We start from the raw sequence: 24,021 nt of genomic DNA, 5'->3' as shown, positions 1-24,021 counted from the left end.
GCGGAACGGCGTTGACTTGGCAGCTACCCGCCAATCCAGTGCGCATTCGGGGGTAGGCTGGCTGATAGACCCGTCTCCTGAAGATGGCAAAAATTGGAAGGCTTTCGGAGTTCGACGTCTCACATCCAGAGAGGTGAGAGTCCTACGTAGCCAGGGTGGAAAACTACCTCAAGGTGAATCAAGTGAGGGAAGATAGCTTGAAGACTGCCACCCTGCTGTGTGTCTGCGGTCAAGACGCCTTCGAAATCGCGGAGAACCTCGCAGCACCTGTCCCATTAGAGTCTGTCAGCTACGCAGATCTAAAGAAGCTACTGAAGGAGCACTTCCAGCCTAAGATGTCCGTCATCACATGGCGCCACACCTTCGAGCAGAGGGATCAACGATCCGGAGAATCGGCCAAAGAATACATCGCCGCATTAAGAAAGGCCGCCAAGCACTGCGAGTTCAAGGACCTTGAAGAATGACTGAGGGACCGATTCGTGTGCGGGCTAAGGCATCGAGAGTTACAACAGAGGCTTTTCGCCAAAAGGACTTGTTCTTCCAAGATGCCTTGAGAGAAGTCACCGCAGAAGAAGCAGCAGGCGGCGCCATCAAGAACATGCGGCCGATCAGGAACAGTCCAGATGTTGCATCCGTGCACCAAGAAGAAGTCCAAGGGAACTCCGAGGAGGATCCGGACGAGGAAGTCGACCGTCTCCACCCCACGAAGGAAGGGAACCATAAAGGAAACTCTTCAGCTCCCCTCAAGTGCATCGGCTGTGGAGGTCGCCACAGGAGAACCGACTGCAAGTTCCGCTCCACTATCTGCCGGGCGTGCGGAAAACAAGGACATATTGCAGCTGTGTGTCTGGGCCGACGAAAGGTACAACCTCAGGAAGAAATACGCCTGAAAGGTACCAGGGTCCCCAGCCAGAATAGGGTGGGGTTTTGCGCTTCGCGAAGGAGCATCCTTAGGACAGGCACACAAAAGCCAATTAAGAAAAAGCTGTCACTCAAGGTGAAGCTACAAGGGGTTCCATTAACTATGGAACTAGACACGGGGTCTGCACTTTCAATCATCTCCTTACATACATTTAGGAAGATTTGTTCCGGCAGTGGAACTCAGGCCAAGTTAAGGCCTTCTGACATTGTGCTAACAGACTTTCAGAATTCGAGAGTGTGTGTTAAGGGGGAGGCCACCCTTAATGTTCAGTACAAGAATTTTGAAGGTCCACTAGACCTATTAGTAGTAGGGGGTGAACGAACGAGTCTCATAGGACTCGAGTGGTTTGAGGCCTTGGGGTTACACGTCACGGGGCTCAACAGCTTACAAACACTCGATCTGCAGGAAGTCTGCAAAGAATTCGCAGATGTCTTCAGTCCCCAGCTAGGCACATTCAAAGGACCCCCCGTGTCCTTAAAACTAGACACCACTGTCACTCCTATTAGAATTAAAGCAAGAAGGGTCCCTTTTGCTTTAAAGAGTAAAATTGACACTGAGTTGGACAAACTGATCCAACAAGGAATTCTAGAACCTGTTGACTCCAGTCCTTGGGAGACCCCCATTGTCACGCCTCTAAAGGCAAATGGGGACATTCGCATTTGGCCGATTACAAATGCACTCTGAATAAGGCATTACAGCAACATACCTATCCTGTTCCTGTGGTCAGTCATATCCTGGCCTCTCTCAAGGGGGGGGGCGTGTTTTTGCAAAGCTTGACCTAGCTCAAGCGTATCAACAGCTGCCTGTTGATGATGATGCTGCTATAGCTCAGACTATTGTGACCCACTGAGGAGCCTTTAAGGTAAAAAGGCTACAGTTTGGAGTGAATGTCGCTCCTGGGATTTTCCAAAGCGTAATGGAAAACACACTACGAGGTATACCGGGGGTTTGCCCCTACTTTGATGATGTCTTAATTGCAGGAGACTCCACACACATTCTAGCTGAACGGCTAAGGGCTGTTTTATTAAGATTCAGGAAGACAGGCCTCAAGCTTAAGAAGGACAAATGCAAAATAGGGGTGCCTTCTACTGAATTTTTGGGGTTCAAAATTGATGCTGCTGGGATTCACCCTGCTGAATCCAAACTAACTGCCATTTTAGAAGCACCTAGGCCAAAGTCTAAGGCCGAACTTCAGGCCTTCCTGGGCCTCCTGAATTTCTACAATTCTTTTCTTCCACATAAAGCTAGTGTAGCTGAGCCTCTTCACAGGCTATTAGACAAACAAGCAGTGTGGCAGTGGTCACAAACACATGAGGCTAGTTTCAATGAGGTCAAGGCCTTACTCATTTCTAACAGTGTACTTGCACACTTCAATGAGTCCCTTCCTGTGTGCATCGCTTGTGATGCTTCCCCTTACGGGGTAGGAGCTGTCCTGAGCCACCTCAGGTCTGATGGAACTCAGGTTCCTGTTGCATATTACTCCAGAACACTGTCTTCTGCTGAGCGCAACTACGCTCAGATAGACAGGGAGGCTCTGGCTGTTGTTGCTGGAATTAAAAAATTCCATGATTTCTTGTATGGCAGGCATTTCACGGTCTTCACTGACCATAAGCCTCTGCTGGGACTGTTTACCACACGTAAACAAACTCCCCAAATCATTTCCCCTAGAATGCTTAGGTGGTCTATTTTTCTGTCTGCATATGATTTTTCCTTACTCCACAAGCCTGGGAAAGAAATGGGCCATGCTGATGGCCTCAGTAGATTGCCCCTGCCAGTAGTAGAAGCTGACCCTGCGCCAGCTGTCAACATTCTATCCATCCAAGCCTTGCCCGAGTCCCCTCTGAATGCCAGGGATGTCGCCGCTGAAACAGGCACAGATCACACACTTTCACGTGTCCTTTCTTGGGTTTTGTCTGGATGGCCTGAGCACTGCCCTAGTCCTGAGTTTCAGAGTTTCTGGTCCAAAAGGAACGAGTTGTCCACTTCTCAGGGTTGTCTGCTTTGGGGAAACAGAGTTGTCATTCCCACCTCAATGAGGACTAGGATCTTAGAGTCCCTCCACGAGGGTCATCCTGGCATTGTTCGCATGAAGGCCCTTGCGCGCAGCCACTTGTGGTGGCCTGGTTTAGGACATTGAGGCTAAGGTGCATGCATGCCACTTGTGCCAACGCTCTCGCCCAGAGATGCCCCAAGCTCCTGTGCATAGATGGGAGGAAACACAGTCCCCATGGTCTAGGGTGCACATTGACTACGCTGGGCCCTTTCAGGGCCAATTCTTCTTGGTCCTCGTTGACAGCCATTCAAAATGGCTTGAGGTTGTACCTGTCTCATCCACCACCACTGCAAAGACTATTCAGGTACTGAGGGGGATTTTTGCTGCACACGGGCTCCCAGATGTCATTGTGTCTGACAACGGCCCTCAATTTACTTCCTCCGAATTCCAAGCTTTCTTGCAGGCCAACATGATTCATCATGCCACTTCTGCACCTTCCACCCGTCCACCAACGGTATGGCTGAACGCATGGTTCGCATCACCAAGGACGCCTTGAAGAAACTCACCTATGGGGACTGGCATCACAGGTTGGCTGACTTTCTCCTTTCTTATCGCACCACACCGTCCACTTCTACAGGGAGAAGCCCAGCTGAACTTCGCTGGGGGCGCAAACTGACTACGAAGCTTGACCGGTTGCATCCGGACAGACTACCTTTATCTACCTCACACCCTAGGGCACCTAGACAACTACTTGTGGGTGCCCCGGTTTGGACTCACAATTACGGGCCTGGTCATACATGGGTCCCCGCTTCTATTTCCAGGGTCACAGGTCCTCTATCCTACGAGGTAGCCCTGGACAACGGTCGTGTCCTGCGCCGGCACATCGACCAACTCCGCCCTAGGTGGGATCTTCCAGATGAGACTCCTGGGTCTTTTCCAGGGGGGAGGGGGACCCTTTAGAGCAAAGGGAGGGGCACGAGCTGCTGCCCACCTCCAATGATGGAGCCACAAACGGCCCATTCCAAGATTCCGCGAGTGCCCCAAACAGGAATTCTAAGAGCCTATCCAACTACCAGGCATTCACGCCTACTCCAGCCAGGGAGTCACCCCGGGGGTACAATCACTATTCACCTGCACAGCACAGTACTCCAGTCAGGGAGGATACCCGGGAGCATCCCAATAAATCATACCCCGCAAGAGAGCTGGCACATAATCCCCAGAGTTGGCCTGACCTTACCCCAAGTCCTACAGGGGGTCAAACATACAGGGAGGTGGTCGAGGAACCAAGTCCCGACCGCAACACCTCTAGCCCAAATCAGGGAGTAACTGAGTTTTGGGAAGGTACAGAAACCCACACGAGCCCGGACACAGAACGGGGTTTAGGGAATGGACAGCCTCCTGACAGGTCTTGGACGGACCTAGGAGGTTCTACAGAGACGCCCAGCAGTGGCTATCACTTCAAGGGGCCCGAGGGCCTACAGCTAGGCAGGTCAACCAGGTCACAAAGTGACAGAAGCCCTGGCCTGACGAGCCCGGTGGGCGAGCAAGCAGGCCAGGCATTGGGGCACAGTCCTTGGAAGGCACCAAGGCAAGATAAGGAGAACAGGCTCACGTCTCCCTTCAGTCAGGGAACACCTGTCAGAAACCCAGAGCTGAGAAGGTCACAGAGAGCAAGGAAATCTCCTAAGTACTTAGAGGATTACATAACATTGCTGGCTAAACAAAAGCCAGTAAACAGTAGGAGCACTGGGGAGTAGAACACTGCATCAAGAAATAATTGTATGTTGGTAGTAGTCTTAGCCCGGGGGAAAGGGGTGTTATGTCCCGAGCCTTGCAAACGGGCTCGGGGCGTTTGCAGGCAGTCCCGGGCAGGTGCAAGCTGCCCGGGACCAGACAGGCTGTCACCAGCGCCTGTGCGCATGCGCGGGTGCTGGCGCGGGAAAAGTAACACATTGACCCGGGAATTGCCTATATAAGAGGCTGGGAGCTTTTGGGCGTTGCTGAAGCCTTCATCTGTAACCTGAACACAGAATAAAAGAAAACCTGAGAACTACAACTGCTTCTCGTGTCTTGCCTTTCGTGAAGGACTCAACATAGGGGACAAATGTTTATGAACATACTATGTACGTACCATACAATCCATGAAAAAAAGTTGGGAAATAAGGTGACCCAGCTAATGTGTTATATCAAAGATAAGAAATCATAATTGCATTTAACTCACACATGTGAGTTAAATACTAAGAAGATAATTTCTGGATTTTGTTGAATTGGCTGTTGCTAGTTGGAGTGGTTGGGAGGAATCATAGAAAAGGAGAGGTTTGGAAGTGATGTCTGGAATGATGGCTCTTTTTCTTTCTAAAGATCCGTATCCCTTATATCAAACTGATCATGAATGATTAGGAGCAGATAGCTGGAAATGAGATGCTAAACAGCTCAGAAGGTTAGGCCATCAGAAAAATATTGTGGGCCTTATTATCTTGCAGACAATGAGGTTCTAAGGCATATCTGGGTTTTTGTTTTTGTTTTTTAATATGCAAGCTTGCTGAAACTAAAACAGTTTTCTTGGCAGTTGTAAAAGGTCAGTGTGTTCTACCAGTTTGAGCTTATAGTTAAAACACGTGGATTAGCCTAACTGAAATCTTCCTCCACCCCTTTAGAGGGCCCCACTTTAGCCACAGGAGATTCTATGGATTAGAACTTGTGTTTCCCTTGGCCTACCATCACCTTAAATGTCACAGACCATTCAGATGCCTGGAGTAAACTGGAACAATTCAATGAAGCAATAACTTCTTATTAGCTGTTTAATTGGCCAGGCTACTCAGTGTCCTGGGGAGTTGAATTTTCTCCTTCCATGCTCCAAACTTGCACTGTTTTTGCAAGGAAATCATACTGAAGATACAAGCATAGGAATTGCTTAAGTATTTCAGTGCAGTTTGAACTAAAATATTTGCAAAAAGCATATATCTTACTAAAATAAGTTACACCAATATAGTCCCATCCTCCATTTTGGGAGAGGAAAAAAAAGTTGAAAAGATTATGAACCAGGACATGGTTAGTTCTAGTCCTGACTTAGGAATGAAAGCTGGCCAATTGATCTTGGGCCTGTCACTTTCTCTCAGTCTAGGAAGAAGACAATAGCAAACCACTTTTGAAATCCTGTGTGGAGAGAGGGGGGGAGGGAGAGAGAGAGAGAGAGAGAGAGAGAGAGAGAGAGAGACTTGATTATGCGAGGCTACATACCAGAGACAGAAATCTGTACAAGAAAGGAAGCTTCTTAATATTTCCCCAGTTGATGCTTTGTCTTTCAGAAGTTGTTGCTTTTTGCAAAAATAAATACAGCTAACTTTGTTTTTGTTTCTTAACCCTGATTTTTTAAATTCTGCATTTCCCACACCTGTAGATTGAATGTCATCCATACTTCACTCAACCTAAACTTTTAGAATTCTGCAAATTGCATGATATTGTTCCTGTTGGGTACAGTCCACTAGGCACGTCAAGAGATGACAGCTGGTAAGATTTTGCATTGAAAAAGAGGAGGAGGAGGAGGTGGAGGAAAGGAGGTATAATAGTGAAGCAAATGTTAAAGGATTTATGGTTTAATGCTGATGCAGCTTTGTGACCAAAGCAGAGAGACAGAAATAAAGAATGTTTTGTCATGGATCAATTGTGATGTTCCATCATTGAGATTGACATGGCAATTCTAAGTAGATGAAGAGAGAAACAAATGTGAGGTAAATCATCAGAGTAGAAGTCTTCCTGGATTACTCATGCTAGCAAAGCAGAAAGCTGAGTGGTGGGGATGATGACAATCAGCTCTAACATTTTCCTGATCCATCCTCACTGAACTCCTCCTTTTTCTTTTGATGGCTGACTATGCACTACTAATAGAGAAGCAGAGAGGGATCAATTCTCTAATTATATGTCTTGCAATTTGTCTTTTCCCTACAAGTCCTGTTTTATTTTAATGCTACAGCCATCAGAACTTAACCTCAACTAAATGGGCTCATTTTCTTCATAATCACAAAGAGTCTTTTATTCCTTAACAAAAATAAGAGTTCAGACAAGGATTAAGAATAGGATAGTCACCTGATTTAAAAATAGCATTTTGATTGATTATGTGCCATCAAGACATTTTTGATTCCTAGCAAGCACATAGATACATTTTCTCCAAGACAATCTATCCCTAACATGTTCTTTCATGCCTCCCAATGGTGGAATGACTAAGCCCATCCACCCCATCCATCCATTGCTACTTGTCTTTTCTTTCTGTCTCTCTTTCCCAGCATTGGAGCTGGGTTGATTCATTCAATGATCTATTGGCTGCTTTATTGGCTGTCCAGGATATCCTTAGGAATCTCTCTATACCAAAGTTCAAAAGCTCAATGCTCTTCATAATCCTGTTTCCTTAAAGTCCATCTTTTGCTTCCATAGAATGCCATAGGGAATACTATAGTTTGCACAATTCTGATATTTCTAGGTGTATTATTATATTACTGCATTTGAGTATTGAAGCTATCTATCACTTTGATGTCTTCATTGTCAGTTCTAAGGTTGGCTGTTCTACCTGCTATCATTAATTAGATGGTCTTTATATTTAATTTTAGTCCCATTATTTCACTATACCAGTGGTGGCGAACCTATGGCACGGGTGCCAGAGGTGGCACTCAGAGCCCTTTCTGTGTGCACATGTGCCGTCGCTCCAGTCCTAGGCCTTCAGCTGGGTTTTATAAAACCTTTTCGCTTTAGGCCTCCGCTGCCATGTGCAAAAAAAAAAAAAGTTTCAATCAATCAATTTCAACTTCTTGCAGGAAAAAAAAGATCTTCAAAGTTGGAATTGATTGATTGAACTTTTTAGTCCCACCCAGTCTGCTGTTACCACCACAGCCACACCCACCCAATTGGCCACGCCCACCCGGCACTCGATGATGCATAAGTGGGTTTTGGGTTGCAGTTTGGGCACTCGGTCTCTAAAAGGTTTGCCATCACTGCTGACTATACTCTTTGACTTTTAATATTGGGGCTTGCATATCCTGTGCATTTTCAGCTATTAGGATAGTGTTGTCAGCATAGCACAGGTTATTGATGTTTTTTCCTCCATCTTCTTTCAATCCAGCTTCTCTTAATATATATTCTGCATATATAAATCTCCTTTTTTTGGTATTGGTATGTACATTGACTTCTTCCTATTGCTTGGTTACTGTGCCATTCTTCCAATTTGCTGGCATAGTTTAGCTAGAACCTTGTATGATTTTTATTCTGTTGCTTGCCATATTTCATTGCGTATTCTGTCAATTCCTGTAGCTTCTCCAACTTGCATACTGATTTGAGGCTGAAACCCCCTTCTGAGTTCAGAGATGTTTTGAAAGGCTTTCCCTGTTTTTCCATGTTTGTTTTAATGTCTTTACAGATGTTATTGTAACACCATTTCTTATCTCTTGTAATATGTGTCTGAAATGCTTTGTTAAGTTAATTTCTGAGAGTTTGGGCTTTGGATTCTCTTCTCTTGCATGGTTTGTTCTGACAGCCACCTTGCTTTCTTCTCTTTCTTCGTTTTTGACAGTTCCTTTTTTACATTCATCCTTAGCCAGTTCCTTAAATTCATACCATAAATCTTCTCTCAATGAAATTCAGGACTTTAAAGCAATTTCTGATGTTCTCCTTGAAAATAGTGGGTATATGTTCTAGATCATATCATGGAAACTGACTGGTTTTCTTCTTCTTTAGCTTAATGTGGAGCCTGCATATGAGCAATTTGTGACCTGTTTCACAGTCAGCACCTGACTGTCTCTTTGATGGTATAACTGAGCCCCTCCAGTTCCTTTTAACACTAATATAGTTAATTTCTATGTACTCCATCTGGTGATGTCCATGTATAGAAACATAATTTTGGATGTTTGAAGACAGTGTTAGCCATGAAGAAATCATTGGAGTAGCAGAAATGGATAAGTCAGTCTCCTGTTCCTTTCACTTTCCTAAGCCATACAATCCAACTACATTCTCCTTCTTCATGTTTCCAGCTTCATCATTCCAATTACCAATCACAAGCAGCATATCTTGCTTGCATGTTCTATTAAATTATACATAGAAAAAAAACCATAGTTAATATTCTGATTCAGTACTTTTACTTAGGAAGAAAGCAACATTAGATGTCTTGATCATCCTAATTCTTGGCTGAAATGATGTAATTTTTGAAGACATGAATTTTTATTTGAAAAAAAATAGAAGATGAATAAAAATGTATAAAAGACAAATCAAAAGTATGCTTCAAATAACAACCAGCACAGGAAAATATAAAACATGAAAAACAGACTATTTCAATGCAGAGCAAAACCTCTATGCGTGAAAATATTCAGGAGAAGAAATGTGTCTTCTTGGCCCTGACTTCCATTATTGACTTGGAAGAGACATTCCTTTCTATATTAAGTTGTCTAAAAGAAGAGATAGATGACCTCTTCTAAGGTCAGGTTTTCTGCAGATGTCTTAAATTCTTCCATTCTAGCCAATTTACTTTAAAAAGCTGAATACGTGGTTTAATGCTAAAATATTTTAAACCAATTGAAAAAAAAATTAATTATATATTAGTGATACACATAAAACAGTTGTCCTCTACTATGGCAGCTAAAATCATGCTTTCAGCCTGAGGACAACATTTGAGTTTCAGTTGTCCTTTCACCCATCTGTTCATATGCAGGCATGGTTTGATTTCCCCAGGGAACTAATTCTGCATCCATACGTAACATGAACAAGGATCAATATTGCATCTGATTTAGTAACAGATGGACTTTTGATTATTTTCAAACTTGATCACAATAGTTGTTGTCTTGAGCCAGCTCCTTTTCAACCCCATGTTGTAATCTACCTATCTTCCTCCTAAGGAAAATCTGATTCTTTTCTCTTTGTGTTTTTTTACAAGGGTGAATGTATCTTCCCCTCCACTCTTGGAGGATCCCCTGCTAAATGCCATTGGAAAAAAATACAAGAAGACAGCTGCTCAGGTGGCCCTGCGCTTCAACATTCAGCGTGGCGTGGTGGTCATTCCAAAAAGCTTTAATTCAAACCGTATTAGAGAAAATTTCCAGGTAAACTCAATGAATGAATGCAGTGTACATTCAAAATGACCCAGATTCTTTCATGGACAGAAGTCTTCAATCTTTTAGAGTTAGAGTCTATTACAAGTGCCATTACTATTACTCTATCTCCAGTTGTATCTGGATGGAGATATTGCAGTTGTGATTCATTCATTGTAACTCAAGAATGAAAATCATTCTACGCCATCAGCCTTCTTTAACCTTGCACCTTCCAAATATATCGGTTTACAACTCTCATCCTTTCCAGCCGGCTTTGGAGGAGTTTTCCAATCCAAACTATTTGGAAGAAGTCAGATTGGATTAGAAACCAGAGGGAATAAAAGATCAGACATCTTTTTTTTCCATCTCCATTCTTTCAGATGTCTGTAAGAGTCTATAACTTTTTTGTACATTGTCCCCTTTAAAAAAGCAAATAAAGTCATTATATAAAAAAGATGAAATAGATGGGGAAAAGATTAAACAATATTTGAAAGTTAATGGTCTGCCAGAATTAAAAGAAGGACAAAGAGAAATACTGAATGGGAAAATAACAGCTATGGAATTAAAAAGGGCAGTGCAAAAACAAAAAAATAATAAGACCCCAGGACTGGATGGCCTTCCGGGAGAGCTAAATAAAACCTTCCACGAAGATTTTGAAAAGATATTACTAGAGGTGTATAATGATGTGTTGGAGAAATCTAATCTACCAGACTCCTGGATAGATGCCATCATATCTCTTATCCCAAAAGAAGGCACAGACCCCGAATAGATTAAAAACTATAGGCCAATCTCACTGCTAAATACGGATTACAAAATTTTTACTAATATAATGGCTGAAAGATTAAAGTTAATTTTACAAAATATAATACATCCAGGCCAAAATGGTTTTTTACCCCAGAGACAAATCAGAAACAATATTAGAATGGTGTTAAATGTCCTAGAGCAGTGGTTCTCAACCTGTGGGTCGGGACCCCATTTGGGGTCGAACGACCATTTCACGGGGGTCGCCAAACAAGGCTGTCCGCCATTTTTCCCCCTTTTCTTTGGCCACGCCCCTGGCACCCGGTGATATATAAGTGGTTGGGGGTCACCACAACATGGGGAACTGTATTATGGGGTCGCGGCATTAGAAAGGTTGAGAATCACTGTCCTAGAGTATTACGAAATACATTTAGGAAAACAGGCAGCTTTGATTTTTTTAGACACGCAGAAAGCATTTGATAGCCTCAGTTGGCAATTTATGTTCTAACAGATTGAGGATATGAAATTTGGTGAGAAATTCAGTAACATAATAAAGGCAATATATAGAACACAGAGAGCTGGTGTGATAATCAATGGAGAGAATACAAAAAGTTTTGAAATAAACAAAGGGGTAAGACAGGGATGCCCAATTTCACCTTTACTTTTTCTTTTGACGCTTGAAGTATTATTAGTTCAAATTAGAGCAAATAAAGAAATAAAAGGGGTACAGGTCAAAGCAGAGGAATATAAGTTACAGGCATTCGCTGATGACCTGGTTTTCTTTATTGAGGAACCTATAGAGAGAGGAAATATTCTTATGGGTAAAATAGAAAAATTTGGAATAATGGCAGGATTAAAAATTAACAAAGAAAAGACTAAAATGTTAACAAAAAATTTAACCGATAAACAAAAAAGGAAATTGGAAGAGAATTTGGGATTACAAGTAGCAAAAAAGATTAAATATTTAGGAATTTGGATAACCTCAAGGTGTTCCTCAATAAAAGAAGACAATTATACAAAATTGATATTAAAAATGAAACAAGATCTTGAGACTTGGGGGAATCTCCAATTATCATTATTAGGCAGAATCGTATTGACTAAAATGAATATTCTACCAAGATTATTGTATTTATTTCAAACAATTCCAATAAAATTAGAGAAAACTTTTTTTAAAGAATTGGATAAAATAATAAATAAATTTATTTGGGCAGGCAAAAAAGCTAGGATAAATACCAAAACATTACAAGATAGTAAGAGTAGAGGTGGTCTTGAACTCCCTAAATGGGAAATCTATTATTATGCGGCAGGATTATTATGGATTAAAGACTGGATAAACTTGGATAATGAAAGGATATTAATGATTGAAGGACATGATCTACAGGCAGGTTGGTATGCATTTCTATGGGGGAAACAGAAGAAAACATCAACATAATTCCAGCAACATCAGATAAGAGGAGCATTGATCAGGATATAGGAAAAAATAAAAAAAAAGACACTATGGGAAAATTCCAAATTGGTTCTCGCTGATGGAGGCAATGATTCATCCCAATACATTAGAGACAAAAAAGGTGATTAGGTATAAAGAATTACTGGATAACCGAGGAAATCTCAAGTCAAGAGAAGAGTTGGAGGAACAAAGAATACCCATAGATTGGTGGCCGTATTTACAAATTCAATCTAGATACAATACGGATAGGCAAGAACATGGAATTAGTCAGACCCCACACCAACTTGATAAAATTCTAATAAGTAAGGAAGGAAAACTATTATCAAAAATTTATAAATACTTATTAGAGATAGAGGAAGAAATAGTGAAGGGGCCAATGATAGCGTGGGCACAAAATGTGGGGCGAAATATAAATTTAGAGGAATGGGAAAGATTATGGAACATAAATTGCAAATTGACGCTATCAACTCCATACAGAGAGAATCAATATAAAATGATTTACAGATGGCATTTAACACTGGCGAGATTGGCTAAAATGTATAAAAACATAAACCCGAAGTGTTGGAAATGTAAAATCAGAGAAGGAACATTTTATCACATGTGGTGGCTGTGCCCCAAAGCAAAAAATTATTGGGAACGAATAAGAGATTGGATACAGGAGATAACTGAGATACAAATGGATTTCAAACCAGAATTATTTCTTTTGGGCATAATAAATTTAAAGATGGAAAAACAACTCCAACACATCATTATACACATATTGACTGCAGCTCGTATAGCATATGCTCAATGTTGGAAGAGTGAAAATATTCCCACAAATGATATGATTATATACAAAATCTTGGAATGCGCAGAAATGAACAAACTTACATTAGAATTAAAAGACAAGGAGGCTACAGAATTTTATGAAATTTGGAATAAATGTTGTAATTGGCTAGAACAGAGAAAGAAAAAGACATAATTATTGATGTACATAAAATGTAAATAAGATGTAAAGAATGCTTAAAATATAGAGTACTGTTCTGTTAAAAGAAAAGATTTATGTTTATGTATTTTAAGTTTGTTTTGGTGTATGGTAAAAAATAATAAAAAATTAAAAGGCAAAAAAAAGCAAATAAATATAGTAGGTAGCATAAATGAGAGCATCTATTTCTCAGATGTTACTGAACTATAGTTCCTAGCACTCTCAGATAGAGTGGCTACTGCATGTTGAATTTCAAATCTTCTGAAGGAAAACAGATTCCATATCCTTGAGATATTATAGACTGCTGGATTTGGACCGATTAAACTAAGGCCAGTCATGCTCTTACAGGGTGACATAACACGTGATAAATGTGAATGCCCTATTTCTCTCCTTTAAAAAAAAAAAAAAAAAAATCCTTCAAGGAATTGCTTCTTTCTTTCCAAACAGTCAATTAAATTTGCTATTTTGTATCCTCATTTTAAGTGTCCTTTTTGCAATGTACTTATACTATGTTTTTCTTCCATTAGCTGCTGCTGGAACATGGCTAAGAGTGGCTAACAAACAATAATGAATAAAAGCAGGATGAAAACGAAGTTTTCACCAAGTTACTTTCATAATCTGGTTGATTTAAATACTTGAGATACAATTGACGAAAGTGAACAGTGTTGTGCCTAATTATACAGGTTCTGTCACAAGTTACTTGTGAATTTGCTATTAATCTGCTTACTGTCATTTCCCACAAAGCTGTGGGAAGAAGGGAGGAAGTTTGAAGCCTAGCTGCCTTTTGTGAATTAGCAGTTGGGACATTATTAAAAGACATGTTTAATTACTACTCATATTAACATTTTTTTTCTTTTTTGTGTTAAGATCTTTGACTTTTTTCTCACTGACAAGGAAATGAAAGATATAGAAGCTCTGAATAAAAATGTCCGCTATGTGGAGCTTTTAATGTAAGTCCCTGAATAATTTCAAAGATTGACACCTTGGGGAAATTTGTGATTTTTATGGGATACTCACTACTATACTGTCACTTTTTACGAAAATAAAATTGGGGGCCATAAATGACTTGTAAGCAGGCTGGGAAATGTTTGGTTTCAGCTTTGTAGGTCTTGTGAACTTGCCCATCCATGCTTTATATAACACATGGCTAATACTAGAACTTAGAATAGTGGTTCTCAACCTGTGGGTCGGGACCCCATTTGGGGTCGAATGACCATTTCACGGGGGTCGCCAAACAACACAGTCTGTCATTTTTTCCCCCTTTTCCTTAGCTGTGCTATTCCCTTTTATTCTATTGGCTTTTGAAAGCCAATAGAATAGACTCTCTTGAATAGAGTCTAATTCTATTGGCTTTCAAAAGCCAATAGGAATTGTCCAGGCTGTCTCTGCCCTACTAAGCCCACCAAAAGTCCCATTCTGCAAACGGTGCTGCACCAGTTGAGTAGTCCTCGACTTACGACCGGTTGAGTAGTCCTCGACGTACGACCGGTTGGGGGTCGCGGCATTAAAAAGGTTGAGAACCACTGACTTAGAATAATGTGTGAAGAATCCAGGATCCTAAATAGCCATCATATCGGATGGATCTCTTGAGCTTCACACTTTGCCCATCCTTAGGACATCACAGGGCAGTTGCTAATAGCCAAAACCAAGAATTCCTTTGATGGGAAGTTGGCACAAACCAATTTTCTGTTAATTCATCACTCTCCTAATATTCATGCTCTCATGAGTACAACAAAGATTAAGGTTATATGGGAACTATATATCAGTTTTCCTTTAAAAGGTAGCTTCACGTTTTCTCAAGCCCTTTCCTCAGCACATAGAAACGGCATCAATACCACAGAGTTCTATAACTAAAAACAGGGGAACATCCCTCATGTACTTGAGACAGAAATTGGAATATAAAATCAATAGATAAATGCTAAGATTCACGACTCCTTCATATATTGGATTACAATCTCCAGAATTTTTAGCCAACTAGATAGTTTTGATTCTTCTGTCTTCTCACAGTGCAACAGTCTCTGCCATGAAATTCTGTTCATCCTGAAGCTGGAAAATGGCTTTAGGTTTCCCAAAAAAGATTTAGGAACACAGCAGGCTATTTGATGAGGCTACTGCTCACCTTAGGATTGATAACATTGAAACTGGTGTCAAGAAATCTGCAGAAGAATAAACTGTGTAAGAAATGACACCAAGAGAGGCTAGGCTTTATTTTACACACTCCAGCCTGCTGGAAGCTATCCAGACTATCCATGTCCTTAGATAACCAAATGAAGGTTCCAGCTTTAGCCTCAGCAGCCTAATTAAAAGGGATAGCTAGTCTTAAATTGGATGCCTGGCAGTCCAAAGAAACTAACAAATAGTTAGCCAAACCAAAAAGGCCAGAAGCCTTTGGCAGTACAGAGAGCTGAAACAAAATTCAGTAATGACTGTAGTCCTCAGCATATATAGCTAAATCAGCAAGTGTCAAAAGATGTATAATTTTCTTTTACTTCTCAATAGCCAAGCAATACTTTGGACATGTCCTTTACCTAGGACAGGGATCTCTAAATTTGGCAACTTTAAGACTTGTGGCTTTCCCTATGGTGGCTGAGGAATTCTGGGAGTTGAAGTCCACAAGTCTTAAAGTTATCAGGTTTGCAGACTCCTGACCTAAGGCTTAGATGTAGATTGTAAAATTCAGACAGCAAGCTAGTCCCACAAAACTCATTGAGTGATTTTAGGCCCCCGCTGTCTCAACCTAATCTACTCATGCAAGTGAGGTGGAGTTAAGATTAGGTTGTAAATCACCCAAAGTCGTTGGATATGAGATGGGCAGCAAATAAATTGCATAACAACAAACAAACAAACAAACAAATACGATTGGGGCCTTGAGCTCTCAGAGAAAAGGAAGGATAAATGCAATTAATACACTTACTAATACTAAGTCATCAGGCTGAGTCCATAATCTCCATCAATCATATGAAAATTAACCTGTCTCATTGTGAGATGTTTTTTTCAACTTTCCAGCCTATCCAGATACTTGCTGAAAATCTTTCATCCAAGTAATAACCCAGTCTGACCTACCTTAGCTTCTTGAGGTTAATTTCAAAGTCAGCTGTGCTGCCAGCTACTGTCACTACACTAGAACTAATAGTAATATTCTCTCCATTAAAAATTTTAATACAATGCTCAACAAAGCTGCAATGACAACCAGCATTTTCATTTCTTCAGAGGCCTAAAGAGAGGTGGGAGGCCAGGAAAAACACCTAATATATTAATATACAACTGTGGTCTTTCTGCTACAGCTTCCAGTAGCCTGAGGCATCATGGGCCATACTAAATAATATTGAGAGTTCTGGTTTAGCAATTCTGGGAGACCTGCAGTATTTTCATTCCTATGCTAGTTTTGCTCATAGCAAATGCTGTTTGTGAACTAGTTATGTGACTGTGGTTTTTTTAAATTGATCTTATTAATCCTAGCTTCTAATTTCCTGCAGGTGGAAAGACCATCCTGAGTATCCTTTCCTTGATGAGTACTGAAAATTTGGGGCATCCAAGAACAAACACTCACTTGTAGTGATCTCAGCTAATATCTTATCTAGTAGCAGTTTGTATCTGGTGGTAGTTCTTAAGTCACATAACCCAGTCCAATCCTTAGTGCTACAACTTATGTAGTGGATATACAAAATAAAGCACATTCAGAAAAATGTTTTAAAACGTAGTGTGCAAATACAGCCAAAGGTAAACTTTAGTAGAGGAATACAAGATTGCCTTTTTTTACATAGATATGAAATATATATCTTTCTCCAGCTGTCTCAAAATTTGTCATGATTAACACACATGAAAGAACAGTTGTGGTTAAGCCTGCAGTGAACCAGAACTACAGGATGCAAAGGCAGGAAACATTGATTGAGGGTAGCAATTATTCCAAATAAACCTGGAAATAATTTTTGAAAATTGTTTGGGTTGCTTTTTGTTTATTTTTTAATGGCCTTCCAGTTTAGAATACTCTTTTTACTCTTATACGTTTCATTCCTATTACAGTATTTGCGTGAATAATCACATTGTGTCCCCCCCCAAAAAAATAGCTCCCTGAAAATGCTACTGCCAGATGTGCTAGACTGCACCTTTCATAATTCCCAGAGACCACTGGCTGCAATAGAGAATGGGGAGATAACAAGAAGGAATATCTGCCTTCACTTCCAACAGTTTCTTGATGTTCCACTCTATGCTGTAAATAGAAGGAGAGAGGAACTCAAAATCTGAGACACAGAAGAATTTAAAGCCGTTCTATTCACTGAGTAAATCCAAGTGAACATTTTGTAGATCTAAGTGAATACTTCAAACAATTCAAAGTAAGACTACAAGTAGACCTCAACGACCTTTTAGTAACCATTTGACATTACAAGGACACTGAGTGATTGGTGGTTATGACTGATCCTTGGAGTTCTGCCTGTCCCAGCACCCCCACGTGATCACAATCTGAGTACTCGGCAAACTGCACTTTTGATTGGTTGCCAAGCACACTGCAGCCACATGCTCACCATTGCTACCTTCCATACCAATTTCCCCAGGAAGTCAAAGGTGAAGCTGGTAGGGAACATTGCAGGTTGCTAGAATAAACATCCCTACCTGCACACCATCCCCCAGTCCCTCTATGTTTGCACCATGCCAGCCTCTGGTGCGCCCAGACTCCCCCTCCCCAGCCCATGTGGCTCCTCTTGTTTATCCCATCCACTCTTATGTACCTTCTCCAATCCACGTGGCATCTCTCATATCCCTGCTCACCCCTCCCATGTTATGCTGTACCCTTCCAAATCATCCTCCACACCCCCACTCACCCCTTCACTCTCTCCCTCACCCAGCAGCAGCCATTTATCAGCCTGTAGGCCTGGGACTTGCATCTTCTTGGCAGCTTCCCCACTGACTTTGATTCCCTTACCCAATGATTGTAAGATTCAATTGACAAAGGCAACCGGGTCTTCAGAGATTGCTATCACTAAGCAATGCAGTTCCACTTTATGATTGCATTGCTTAGCATTGGAAATTCCAGGTCCAATTGCCATTGTAAGTTGAGGGCTATCTGTGCTGCCATTCTCATTCCACAGTTACAGTTTGCATTAGAAAAGGCATGGCACTCATGCACAGAAGGGCAATTTCAGCAGCATCCTTACGTATCCTTGACTGGGATGTAAAATTTTAATCCTGCTCCAGTAAGGTTAGTGGGACCTTGCCAATAAATCCAGTAGGAGTAAAATGTAACACTCTGTGCTGTACAAAATGTGCTGCAGTTTAACCTCTGTATGCATTCATCAAAAAGCTGGAGAGGGAGAAGACATTAAACAAATAGTCAAGGCCACTATCCAAAGCTAGATGTGTCTACATTCCATTTAGAACATGATAGTCTTTTAGCAGCTGGACATTCTGCTTTTATCTGAAACCACAACTAGAAAAACAATAATTGTCTTGGGGTGAATATATACTTTGCCTGAGACTTTCTTCCAAAACTTTACCCATTTGGCTTTCAAATGGATACCAGCTGACAAATCTGCACTGAGATGCAAAAGGCTCAAAATGGGAATGATAGTAAAATTGGTCCTCTAATTTGTCCAAAGAAACCTTGTGAATCCAGTCCTGTTTTTTGTTGAAGATTTAAAGCAAATTAAGCCAGGAGACCCCATTCCCAAGAGGACAGTCAATTCCCAAACTTATAAAGGGGCAACTTTTTTTTTTACTATAGACATTGTGGAACTGGGGACAATCAGCATGTTGTGATACAACTTCATCTTGATTTACCAAATGGCATATGCAGAATGCTATTTTGCTGTTGGAGAGATGAAAAGAATATATTGGCTAATGCCATCCTTTGTTCATCAGGCAAATGCCAAGCCCTCATAAAGTCTGATACATTTCAATGAGCCACTTACTCATAAGTTGTGGGAATTTTTAAAGATTTGGGATTTATCATTCCATTTTATTTTTTTGAGATCTTGGGCATTGGATACGATGTTGCCAATACTGCCAATCCAAGCAACACAACACATGGGCTGGTTGGCTGGGGGATTCTGGGGTTGAAGTTCACACATCTTAAAGTTGCCAAAGTTGAAAAACACTGATCTAAAAACACCTTTCCCAATCTATCCCAGCAAAGGCTGAACCTAGAGAGAGAAATCTCAGTGCTGTGAGACAAAGAGTAACAACTGATGAAGTCAGTGTCAAACATCTGCTTTGTAAAACATGAAAATACAGCGAGGGGATGGGGAAAATAGAATGTTATATTACACATTACAAAAAAACAAAAAAAAAAACCCTGCACATAGCTATCCAAAGGAAAATCTGCATAAGATTAACTGCAATGTCTAAAATTACCAACCTACAGCAATAGGTGTGAACATTTGTTAGAATTCTCTGCCATTATTGAATTATAGCTCTAACACATCTAGAAGGCGTTAGGCTGTGAAAGACTAACCTAACCTCTTGAGTCATCCACTAGTTCCAGAGGCATGCAATATATATCCCAATTCAGCAAAAAACACAAAATAAACCCAGTTGGCTATTGTAAGCAATACAAAATACAAAATGGTGTGTTCCCATGGCTTAAATGAAAAATAAGTGTTCTTGGTTTAGGATCAACACTGAAAAAGTGAGATGCCTATTTCAAAGTAATTCTTCAATTGGCTACAATCAAGCAGAGAAGCCAAAATGAAGTGTGCTTGGAAGGATTCAAAAGTTGGGAGTCTTGTTTGAAGTTCATCATCCAAAGAGGATGATGACAAAGATGATTAGGGGACTGAAGGCTAAAGCACATAAGGAAAGGCTGCTGGAATTGGGTATGTCTAGTTTAACAAAGAGAAGGATGAGGGGGGACATGATAGCAGTGTTCCAATATCTCAGGAGTTGTCACAGAGAAGAGGGAATCAAGCTATTTTCCAAAGCACCTGAAGACAGGACAAGAAGCAATGGATGGAAACTAACAAGGAGAAAAGCAATCTAGAACTAAGGAGGAATTTCCTGACAGTTAGAACAATTAATCAGTGGAATAACCTGCCTCACAGAAGTTGTGAATGTTTTTAAGAAGAGATTGGACAGCCATTTGTCTGAAATGGTATAGAGCAGGGAGTTGGACTTCCAACTTTCAACTCTGTATTCTGAAAAAGAGATGTGGTGTAATCCAATGCACAGCCTAAGGGATTTGAGGTTCAAATCAGTTCCATACTATAAAAAAATAAATGAAACATGTAAATGTATTATTTAAATTAAATTACAGTTACAACCTCCATATCTAACGCATACATCTAACACTTTAAATATTACAATTTGGCAACAATTTAGAAAAGGGATTGAAAGAGATAGAGTTTCAGGGAATATAATTTTTTAAAAAAATCCTGGCCTTGTTTCAGAATTGCAACGTCCATTCAAATTCAAAGGCAAACATTTTTTTCTGTCCCAGATCTAACATAGCATATAGCAGATTGGCTAATAGATAGAGGAGCAGAGGTTTTTTTAATGAAATTAAAGATGTGTTTGACATACTGCTGTTTGAAATTTTCTTCTTCTGTCTAGTAGTACAGAACAAACCAGTTTTCTCATTTCCAAGTATTCCATTAAGTCATCTGTAAAATTTAAAATTCACATATCCAGACATGAAAACTTAGAACTTACTTGCTGAGTTTACAGTTTAGAATAAATGGTGGTATTTTAAAGCCTTAGCCAAAAAGTAGATCTTTTCACATATAGTAGTTCTATTGACAGAAGTCCATATATTATAAAACAAATTATTTTTTACTTGTATAATTCTATTGTTCAAAATTGAGCTTCCTACAAATGTACTGGAAAGAAAACCAACCCAAGTCACAGCTCATTTCCACAGCTTTCTTTGGATTGGGGTTACTATTGGACTAATACACTGCAAAATTTCCTTTCAGAGAAGATCTCAGAAAAGATGCAAAGGGGAACAATGCAGATGATTGGCTTGGCTCTTAGAAGTGAGGGGATGGCATTGTTTTCTGAAGCAGCTTTGAGCCATTGTCGAAGTAAAGGCTCCAAAAGTCTGCATAGCCCTATTGTGTAAGACAGTTGCTACATATGCAGGGAAGGCTCTGTATTAGCCTCAGTTTTAATTTTGTCAATGCCTACTGTAACCAAACTTTGATGTCCATGCATCTGGAGAACATAAAAGTTTGGGGAAGGCTGCTGAAACATCTCTCTTGGTATAGGATTTCCTGTCCCATTTCTTTTCTAGATTCTTTTAATTAAAAGAAAACCAAATAGAAAGCTGCAATGCTTCAAAGGGTCAGTTTCTAGAATCATCTTTATTTGCTCTATTGACATCCTTAGAAAATACAACTTGTGTTTGCAGCTCTGGGCTTTATTTGGAATGGGTATTAAGCAGCCTCTTGATGGCCAGAAGGAATGGGATATTTTTGCTGATAAATGGATGTTTGATGGCTAGAAGGCCTAAAGTAACAATCTTCTAATAACTATGCAAGCCTTTTTAGTGAGCATTTTAGGAAAGTGCCTCTTACTTGCTCTCAGAGTTTCAAATGTGCCCATTCCTGGTTTACATCTTGCCTTTCAAGCAATGAGCTTGAAAAAGGTAGACCTGTTCTCATCCATAAACTGATCTTCGCTCGGATCTTTGCTTAGCTTTAGCAACATGGCTTGAGAGTCACATCAGCTCTCTAGTGAATTGTCAGAAATATTCTTCCCCTCCTTTATTTAAGGGTTACAAGGTGATAATGAAAATATAAATTGTATGAGGGCAATTTTCCAATTTACCACCTGGAAGCTGGTAATATGTGGCAAAACTATATGCATTGCAATAGGTTATTAACTAAAAAAAGTAGAAAGTTAAAATGGAGTGAGTGTTCCAGTTTCTCAATTCTATATTGAGCTTCCAAAATTGTCCTCTAAAGCTATGATTTTCACTCAGTTCCCAGTGACAGGCCAACTGTCAGTTGTTCTCATGATGAACGGTGACCAATGGTCAAGAAACCATTGGGGGGATGGTTTAAAAAAATCAAGTGTGAGTTACTGGTATGCCATTCATGGCAAGGATGATATCCCTCACCTCTCAGAAAATAATCTGATAAAGAATAAGTTTTCTCTGCACTTACCTGGAACATTAAGAGACAACTCGGCAAAAGAAAGTAGGAAGAAAGGAAATTCCATTTAGACTCCTGCAGGAAGTTAGATACATGACTAGAAACACAGCAATTAAAAAAGTGTTTCTCAACTTTGACAAATTTAAGCTGCGTGGAGTTCCGGAATTCCCCAGGCAGCATGCTAGCTGAGGAATTCTAGAAGCCCACAAAGCTTAAAGTTGTAAAGCTGAGAAACACCAAGACTGATATATGCAATATTTTGTGCAGTCTCTAACTTGTGTATCAAACCCTTTTATCATGCCATGTTTAATTATGGCAGGGAGACACCTCCCACTTGACTCCTAATGTCAGTCCCTTAGGTTTTCTCAAAAAGGGAGGCTTTAACTTCTCCACCTCCCCTTATAAAGTGGCCAATACAGTAAAAAAAAAAATTGCAATCTAGCTTTCCTTGCATTATTGTAGGAAGTGCAGTAACTCTACGTTATTGACACTAAATCCTCGTTATATAGCTGAATTTTGCCCTCCAAAATAGCAACAGACCATCCAACATTCTGAATTTAAATCCCCCCATTCTGCTCATTTCTACAATGAACTTAAAACAGCAAAGCATTGTCTTGAAAATGTGTCCTCTTGCCATATGAACCAATTCCTTGAAGAAAAGTACATGCCTTCTGGTTCTCCAGATGTTGCTGGATTACAAGTCATTCACAGCCCTCAACCAGCTCCCAAAGCTGAGGAATACTGAGAATTATGCTTCAGCATTACTTAGAAACCTATAATCATTTTCATGCTACAGCTATTAAGTAACTTTCAAGTTGATTTAAATTCAATCATTTCATGCATGATATTTTAATGGGCCAATGATTAAAGAAAATGAGCTTTCTGTGGAATACAACAGTGTTTCTCAACCTCAGCCAGTTTGAAGATGTGTGGACTGGCTGGGGAATTCTGGGAATGGAAGTCCACACATCTTCAGATAGCCAAGGTTGAGAAACAATGAAATACAACATCCCTTAACAGGAAGTGAGTGGAAGATATCCTAAATATTTATGGGTTATTTTTATGCAAGATATAGTATAAGCCAAGCCATGTTTAAAACATCTTTCTTTATGGTTCTCCATACCTCCTGCTCCTTCTTCTCAAGTGCATCTTTTTCTGAGCTGCAAAAATTGGGAGCATCGTTAGATTATAGGAAAGTGCTAAGATTGATTTCTGCAAGCCAGATCTGCTACCCTAATATTTTCTAAACTGCATTAATCCAGACTAGTATTCCACAATCATATAAAAATTACCAAACCTCCTGAGATTTCACAGAAGAGTTGTTTAATCTTTTATTTATCCTCCTGCTGCCCTCTACCGTTAGCCAAGTGAAACAGCTCTCCATTTCTTAACAAGTAGTCACCGTATAGCAGGCATTTTCAAAAAGAACTCCACAAGGGATATCATGGTTGCACTGATTGGTTGGATTATGGAGAAGATCTGATTCCTATTCAGAAAGCATTCATTTTGCTATGCACCATAAAAAGGTATAGCTGTGCTATTATTTCATGATTAAAGGACTGAGACTTCAGCCTCTTAAATGAAAGGACCTATAAATGTTTGGGGGACTGCAGCCAAGAAATTAAAAGACGCTTGCTCCTGGGGAGGAAAGCTATGGCAAACCTAGACAGCATACTAAAAAGCAGAGACATCACCCTGCCAACAAAAGTGCGTATAGTCCAGGCCATGGTTTTCCCAGTTGCAATGTATGGCTGTGAAAGTTGGACCATAAGAAAGGCTGAGCGCCAAAGAATTGAGGCCTTTG

The 24,021-nt window shown here is 40.4% G+C and overlaps 1 protein-coding gene across 2 annotated transcripts in view; it reads left to right on the top strand.

The window, feature by feature from the left end:
* Positions 1-17,070, top strand: part of AKR1D1 (aldo-keto reductase family 1 member D1) — a 65,999-nt gene extending 48,929 nt beyond the window's left edge. For both annotated transcript variants that reach the window (XM_039362211.1, XM_039362217.1), the window contains exons 6-9: positions 6,316-6,425; positions 9,829-9,994; positions 14,002-14,084; positions 16,611-17,070. In XM_039362211.1, coding sequence (XP_039218145.1) covers positions 6,316-6,425; positions 9,829-9,994; positions 14,002-14,084; positions 16,611-16,653 — 402 coding nt within the window. In that variant the 3' untranslated portion in view covers positions 16,654-17,070. The remainder of the gene's footprint in view (positions 1-6,315; positions 6,426-9,828; positions 9,995-14,001; positions 14,085-16,610) is intronic.
* Positions 17,071-24,021: the final 6,951 nt, after the last annotated feature.

This window comes from Crotalus tigris, unplaced genomic scaffold, assembly GCF_016545835.1.
Source record: "Crotalus tigris isolate CLP2741 ecotype Arizona unplaced genomic scaffold, ASM1654583v1 scf7180000017588.1960692, whole genome shotgun sequence".
Classification (NCBI taxonomy): Eukaryota; Metazoa; Chordata; class Lepidosauria; order Squamata; family Viperidae; genus Crotalus; species Crotalus tigris.
Note: the sequence above shows the minus strand (reverse complement) of the source record. Positions and strands in the feature narration are given on the sequence as shown.